Raw genomic sequence first — 8,204 nt, forward strand, 5'->3', positions numbered from 1 at the left:
AACAGAACATAATGTTTTTGCTTCTTAAAAATTTACTTTGTAAAGTAAGGAAAATAATAAATCATAAAATTGAGGTTTTCAAGGACATAGGTGTTAACGCTGAACAAATTTAGTGTAACTTTAAAAAGTTTTATAATATTTGTATAATGGTTCGTATAGATAATGTGCTAAAGTAAAACTAGGTTACAGTAAAATCTTATGGCGTATACCTGAAGCAATTGCTGCCTGTTAATGCCTTGACCTTGGAAAGCTATACACAAAAAGATGGCATCATAAAACCGTGCAATTCTTATGAATATGTATGTGCTACTTGATAATAATGAATGTGGTACAGTCATGCATGCACTACAAGATAATGTTGTGCCCTTTTTTGTCTACAGGTTGATAAAAATTAAAGAGTGGGTGGACAAGTATGACCCAGGTGCCTTGGTCATTCCTTTTAGTGGGGCCTTGGAACTCAAGTTGCAAGAATTGAGTGCTGAGGAGAGACAGAAGTATCTGGAAGCGAACATGACACAAAGGTTAATTAGCATTCATTTTCCCTACACTTTATTATCAACTATTTCCTTGCAGTAATTTAATTGCTTGCGCTGATAGAATAATAAATGACAGAGTAATTACCATTATAAAGAGGGAATCTTCTCCTTTCTTTACCATGAGACAGAGTGAAAAGATTTATTTTAAATTAAGTTTTTAACTGTCATCTGTCATCTCTGTACAGTGTTTTAATTATAACATAGGTATTAGTTATGTATATTTTTGAGAAGGAATGATCGCCAAAACTCTTTCGTCATGTTCAGTGGGGGAGGGGAAAGGGTGAATCAGTTGCCTTAATTTTTTCTGAGTAGCACTAATATATTGTTTAAACATTGGATTTCAATCAATTTTGCTTTCATGACCCACGTCCTGGAAATAATTAATATTGGAGGAAAATAGTCATAGAATGGGTAGATCAGATTTTTCTTTTTTTTTATAGTAAACAATTAAAAATGATATATTCAGACGAATACAATTAAAACCAATTTTAGAAGGGATTTTTTTAGAAACAGTTACATGGTTTCAGGCCTCTTCAAGTGTGTTATGAAAGATGAATGGTCATTTACTAATATCCTTAACATTTCGGCTCGAAATGAATAATTTTAGCTCTATACTGATCTCTGGCACAATCAACTTATATGTTGAGTGAATTTGTTTCATTTTATTTCAGCGCTTTGCCAAAGATCATTAAGGCTGGGTTTGCAGCACTCCAACTAGAATACTTTTTCACTGCAGGCCCAGATGAAGTACGTGCATGGACCATCAGGGTAAGATTCATACTTATTCATCAGCTATATCCAGTTCCACACTATTGAATTCAGATTGATATCACTGACTTTGAAGTTTGTCATGGTGGCGGTTAGCTAGTCATTACAGATGAGGTTTTTGTCCAGGATAACTTTAATTATTTGTGAGCTGCTGAACAGTGAAAGTGGAGCGGCATTGATTGAGGCAGGTAACAATTGATTCTGCCTATTACATAGTCTGAATTTCTTCATCCTGTAGAATCTGTCTACCCTCCTCCTGTGGTCCGAGATAAGACGCACCAGTATTGTGCTTGCTTAATCTGTGTGACTGGGTTTGTCTGCAGTGAAATTGATGTTGCTTTTCATTTTGTATTCGCTAAGTTTGTTTGGGTTGCGGGTGGTTCTTTCCTCCTTTGCTTTGCTCGGATTACATTTTCAGCAATAAAAGCAATATGACATCATTATGCTCTTCATAGATACACAGTTGGGCTCAAAGAGCTAAACTCAATGTGTAATAATTCATGCTTTTTTATTTGAATTCATAGAAGTGGTGTTTATTTTTGCAGTGTTATATATTCAATCTTTCTTCTTTAAAAATGTGATATATATTTTAAATATTGATGTATACTGATTACGACCAGAAAGAATGACTAATTTATTCCCAGAGGACAATGGAAACTGTGAACTGTAATGGCTTGCTTTTAAATGTAAATATATTGTAATATGGTAGTCACTATTGAAAAATATTTTGAAATATATGTAGTCCCAAATAACGTTACAGAATATAAAAATGTCAGAACTTTCAGAAATATTCAGTGTCTTATGGATTCTTTTATTATGCTTTTTTTAGTATATGCTCCCTGATAAATTTTAGTGCTGTTTTGATTTCTGTTTTCACTGACTATCATAATTTATCGTTACATTTATTTTGATTTAATATGGATAGAATCACGGAGGCAGTTCATCGTAACGTTAAATGTGTTGTGTGAATCTGAGATTCACTTTTATTCCTTCTACTCTTTGTAAAAAGTGTTTGATTGACTTCTAACCAAGGTCCTTTTATATAGACTTAGAAAATAATGTCAAAGCAAATCTAAGTTGGTAAACAAATTGCCACAGTTTATTTTCACTATATATTTTAGAGACTTAAAACTTCCAAACTTAAGTATATGCAGCAGGGAAGATAACATGTTCTGGGCTTGAAAGTGTGAAAGCTGGTTTATCTTAAGACTGATTGTAAGTATCCATGATTTAATGTGCTGAGATATTTAGTCAGGTAAGCATCAGTGAGTAGCCATATTAACCCAATACATCTTTTATTGTAAAAACTGTGCTTTATAGTGTCAGACTCCTTATCACTTTAACATGCTTTATTAAGCAGCCTTTAGGTCACCATTATTTCTCAAATTTCTTTCCATGGTTGTGTGTGTCTGGAATGTATGTCCTTGTAATTTAACATATGGAGTAATTATAAGACATTTTTCTTCCCATATCAACTTGAATTTTCCTTCTTGATGGTTAGAGGCAGCGTGTGTTATGTTAAATGTTTGAAAATTTTATTACTAAAATTTTATGAGAATTTCAAAATTATTTGCTGAACATAGATTATATGATTTGTTGGAAATGTCTTTAAAATGTCCCTTTATATATTGATTTTTATATGTTCTTTAGATGAGCTGAAATTTTAAGGCTTTTTATCTTTTTAAAACCTTTGATAATTCAGCTTGAAAGTTACTTGAAAATCCTTATTTTTTTTCCACTGTGAAGAATAGAAAATCGAAATGAAACCGACACCAGAACTAGCCCACTGCATCTAAATCAATACAACTGGATGACTGTTAGGAAAAACAAAGCTGTGCTTTAATATCTACTGATGTGTCTGTGCTCAAATCTGCTGCACAGACAGTGCCCCGTGTTAAAAATGTACTAATTGTATATCTGACATCTTAACCGTAGTATTAAACTAAGTTCAAGTTGAATCCAACTGCAGATCAGAGAAAAGAAACTCTACGCTTACAATCAATCATCTTAAATGCAATTAGTTTTCTCTGGTCTTTCTTCTCAAAGAAAGGGACGAAGGCTCCTCAAGCTGCAGGAAAGATTCACACAGATTTTGAAAAAGGATTCATTATGGCTGAAGTAATGAAATATGAAGATTTTAAAGAGGAAGGTTCTGAAAATGCGGTCAAGGTAAGAAATTTTTTTCTGATTTCGTGTTTATCATTTTTACTACTATGAAAATGTTCATGAGTAAAGTGAATGATAACTGTCTTTTAAAATGGGCATCAGGGTTTAGTGTTACTGTCAATGATTACAGAGCCGTAGGTGTTCACATGCTTTTAGGTGATTTTTAAAATGTGTGAATTGTCAGTATATTTGTGTTGTATGTTAATATATTTCTAAAACTGAAAATAAAAAATAGTTTTAAGTAATTACAATTTCAAAGAGTTTGTTCACTAACCGCCAATGAAAAACTATACTTATTACATTTGAATATCTGAAATAGAAGTAGTATGTATATGCTTATGATTAATTCAAGGAAAGGGATAGAAATTTAGTTAAATAAAACCTGTTCTTGCTAAAACTTCATGGTTGTACTTTTTTTTAAGATCTTTGGGAATTTGATTTGCTTTCTCAACACTAGAGGGCAGGTCCAAAATTGTGCTTTATTTTAGCTAATAAGTATAATTTGATTTGCAGCCACTAACAATGAAGCATTGCTGTACATGAGTAATAAAAGATTTTTTTAAATGTAAATGCTGCTGCAAGCTTAATTTTGTTTGGCTTTATTAGGTTTTACTTGGCAAAATCTAGTACTGTGTCATCTCTAATCGATAAATAGGTCAAGTGATTAAACTGACATTGTATGAAAGCTTCTTTGTCTTTAATTTAATTTGATATTTGAAGACTACCATAGAAAATATTGCAGACGTTAAAGAGGTCTCTCTTGTGTTTACTATTTCATAATTTGAAAGGAATGCAAAAAAGTTTATTTCAAGTTTAGTTTATTCTCATCGGTAATCATTGGAAAGATCATACTGAACAGCAGGACTTTAATAGAACTGTTGGAACCCCAGGAAGAGGAGGGAAAAATCTTGGTATAATTGGTTCAATGTAGAATGAGAGCCATTTTGTTTTCTTAAGTGGAGTGAAAGAAGTTACATTTTATAACTAAACAAAGTCATTAACTTTTTAATGGTGTCATTTGTATCGATAGGTACGCAAATATTGAGATCGAACTTTGTCAGGAATACTCATCAGACTTGAAAAATCTGATTATTTTTCAACATGCTGCATCATGTTGGCATATATATTTTTCATAGAGTAAAGATGATTAAAATAAGGATATTTTTCTATCACTAGAATTCAGGAGGGAATGCTTCTTTCCTATACTCTCATGTATAAACCTGTTTTATCAATCCTTAATCAATGTCTATGTTGTAATAAACTTGAAAGATACATAAATTGGGAATGCTTCCTTGTACTATACAGAGAAACCTTATAATATGTAATAAAATAATATTTCTTGCTTGTGAAAATGCTTTATGCTAACTGAAAGCTTCTATACTATAAATTAGAAAAAGATTGACCTCTGGCTTTTCAGCTTAGAATACCATTAAGTATTTTGTGTGTTTTTTAATCTCCAAAACTAACATTTCAGAATTTGAACTCCAAGTAAAGTAAAACATTTATGAATCGCTTTATGCTCTCTTTTTCAACAAATAGTTACTTGTATATTATCAAGTAGGTTTCAGGTTTAAGAGCAAGATTGCGTGTGTGTGTATTTCTAACACCAGTGCAGCATAACTAATTTAATGCCAGCGCTGTGAACTATATACTGAATAGCTCTGTGTGGGCTTTGTAGTCTACAGGGATATCACATTATTAGCAATCATATCTGCTTAGGCAAAGCTGGCTTCTACAGATGGCTGCTTTCAAGTGCAAATGAACTGGTTAGACGTGTCTTGTTTAATACATACTCAAGATTCACAAATGGGTATTGATTTTTTTTTTTCAACCAGTGTTTCTGATAGCAGTGGAAATGGATTAAATGGTCTCTAGAGAATTTAAAGGAACACTGTCACCTTTAATTAGTAGTAAACTTGAGTGGTAACAAAGTATATAAACTTACATTAATATGTCATGTCAATATGTATTTGATTTAAATTGTCTATATAGTTTTATAACAGTGGGCTTTAGAATCTCAAAATAAGTAGCATATGGCCTTCAATATATCACATGTCTTTACAGAAATCATGTGAATGTGGGTATGTGCTTGTATGTGTATATATGTATCTTTTAGAATGTTAAGGTATCCTGGTTTTTTTAAAAGTTAGCTCCAGTTTATTAGCATGTAATCGGTAGGTGATTTTTAATATGTAGTCTAGACATTTGAAAATGTGCTTACTAGGGCTCTGTGATCTGCTTTGTTGATTTTAACCTCAGATGTACAATCTTTGTTAGTGTTATTTCTGATTAGTGTAATTGCACTTGACTTTGAACATTCTTATCAATAGCCTCAAAGAGAAGTACTAATCTTATTGGGCAAAGGTTTCATGTTCTCAATAAATTCTAGCAGAAAGAAAATACTTTAGAGAATTTTTTCCAAAAGATCCTCGAGTTCTCATTGTTGAGCAGCTGATGGTGGGGTCATGTGGGACTGTGTCCGTTGTGTGCGGTATTAAGTGTAGACGCTAAAGAGCCTGTTGTGCTTTGGGTGAGTGTGTGTGCTGTGCCTGGCACGAACCTGGGTCTCTGGGCTGCTGCTTGTTTGTACAGAATTGCTGCGGATTGCGCTCTTGGATCTGCATACCAGCAGGTGGAATCAGTTGCTTTGCCGACTGATTTACAAGTGGGAAACGTATCTGTCTGATTTACAAGTGGGAAACGTATCTGTCTTTGCAGTTCCAACCTGTTAGAGCCTGCTTGTAGCTAGGGCTGGTAGTCAGTAGACTTCTTCGTGATGAATTCTAGCCTACACCACTGTGTGTGGTCATTGTCAAGACTAAATAAAAAACTACAAGGAAATCATTTAAAATCTGTACGTTAAGATTGATAATAGTTTTCCTTGTAGCAAACTCCTTTTGGCATCACCAGAATCACCAAATAATTTCCTTAAGAAAATAAAGTAGCTTCAAACTAGTTATATAGTCTTTTCTTCCTGCCTGGTTTGATCTGTTTTGTTACAGTGACTTGCCGGATGTTTGCAGACACATCAGAAATGTACCATAAACAGCATGTAATGAAACTTAATGATATTGGTATAATTACATTTATGTACCAACAGTTTAGTAGAGAATACATTATGATTATGTACGTATGGAAAATCTAGTTCTGCCCAAATCAGGAATATTGTGCTTCTCTCCAAGTCTAGTTTTGAACTTACATATTTTCCTATATTTCTTTTTTGTTTGTTTGTTTAATATGACCCAAGAAATAGAATGCTTTTTGCATCTGATGCTATCATTTACCTCATGCATTTCACTGTATAATAACCCATTTCCTCTCTATCTCTTCTTTACAGGCTGCTGGAAAGTACAGACAACAAGGCAGAAATTATATTGTTGAAGATGGAGATATTATCTTCTTCAAATTTAATACACCTCAGCAACCGAAGAAGAAATAAATGTTATTGTTCAGATAAATGTACAACTTCCAAAAATGGATATGATTTTTTTAAATTAACATTTCTGAAAACTGAGGGAAAAATAAAGTTGGGGGATGGGAATCTTCTAAAAACAGAATTATTTTTGTTTTAAAATTAAAATACTGTGTACCTCCAATGAAATGCAAGTTCACTGAATGTGAACAGCTTTGCTTTTCACGTGATTAAGACCCTACTCCAAATTGTAGAAGCTTTTCAGGAACCATATTACTCTCATGATACTTCATTAATCTCCATCATGTATGCCAAGCCTGACACATTTGACAGTGAGGACAATGTGGCTTGCTCCTTTTTGAATCTACAGATAATGCATGTTTTACAGTACTCCAGATGTCTACACTCAATAAAACATTTGACAAAACCAGCCTTGGTGTGTTTGGGGATGTCTGTATTGACTGACTGTGGTGTGCTGAATGCGATACGGCACCTGGTGGTTGCTGATTACAGAATTTTAAGGCGTGTGTATGACACAGTAACTGGCAGTGTGGGGCAGCTGCAATTGTATCTTAAAAGTGAGTCTTTCATGGGACTCAGAAGAATAGTATACCAGGGATTTGTCTCAAGAAAGTTAATTAATTTGTAGATGGACATTTTTTGAAAGATGATAGCAATGATGTTACAAAGAATATAACATAGATAAACTGTGACCAAAAGGAAAACAACGGTGGAAAAAAAAAATTCTGCTTCAAAAATTAAGGGATTTTTGGTGGTGGTTCTGACTATACTGAGAAGTGTATTCATTTTTAATATTTCCTTTGAAATTATGGAATTATTGTGAAAACTAACCCATTTGTGTTTGGTGGGTTATATCCTTGTTTCGATTCCATAGTGAGTGTAAAAGTCCACTACTAAAAAGATTAGACCTTGAAAACTAGAACTTTTCTTACATTTGCCATTAAAATATTTTAGACTAGTTGAAATTTTAGTATGCGTACGTTAAGCACTTTCAAAAAACATAGAAGAAAACCGAAAGAAAATAGTAACAACTTGGTTATTTGCAGACGTTTTGCCACTTCACCTTCTTCTCTTATGATGATAGTAGAGTCTCCTCATCCTCACGTTCACACTCCCGCGTGACCTCCCTTGTCCGCATCCATGGCCCTCCCGTGGTGGTCTGTGATCGCAGGACCGTTTCCGTCGAGGGCAGATTCAGTGGAATGCAGTTAGCCCCCTGTGTTACTGTGTCACGTTAAAGATAAGCAAGTGTCAAAACACACAAACACACAAACTGAACATTGAAAGTTACTTAGCGAAGC

The 8,204-nt window shown here is 33.6% G+C and overlaps 1 protein-coding gene across 3 annotated transcripts in view; it reads left to right on the top strand.

The window, feature by feature from the left end:
• The window catches only part of OLA1 (Obg like ATPase 1), a 175,743-nt gene extending 168,431 nt beyond the window's left edge, over window positions 1–7,312 (top strand). For all 3 annotated transcript variants that reach the window (XM_040643769.1, XM_040643774.1, XM_040643778.1), the window contains 4 exons: window positions 381–521; window positions 1,208–1,304; window positions 3,351–3,473; window positions 6,808–7,312. In XM_040643769.1, coding sequence (XP_040499703.1) covers window positions 381–521; window positions 1,208–1,304; window positions 3,351–3,473; window positions 6,808–6,909 — 463 coding nt within the window. In that variant the 3' untranslated portion in view covers window positions 6,910–7,312. The remainder of the gene's footprint in view (window positions 1–380; window positions 522–1,207; window positions 1,305–3,350; window positions 3,474–6,807) is intronic.
• The last annotated feature ends 892 nt before the right edge of the window (window positions 7,313–8,204 follow it).

Source organism: Ursus maritimus, unplaced genomic scaffold (assembly GCF_017311325.1).
Source record: "Ursus maritimus isolate PB19 unplaced genomic scaffold, ASM1731132v1 scaffold_1, whole genome shotgun sequence".
Lineage (NCBI taxonomy): Eukaryota > Metazoa > Chordata > Mammalia > Carnivora > Ursidae > Ursus > Ursus maritimus.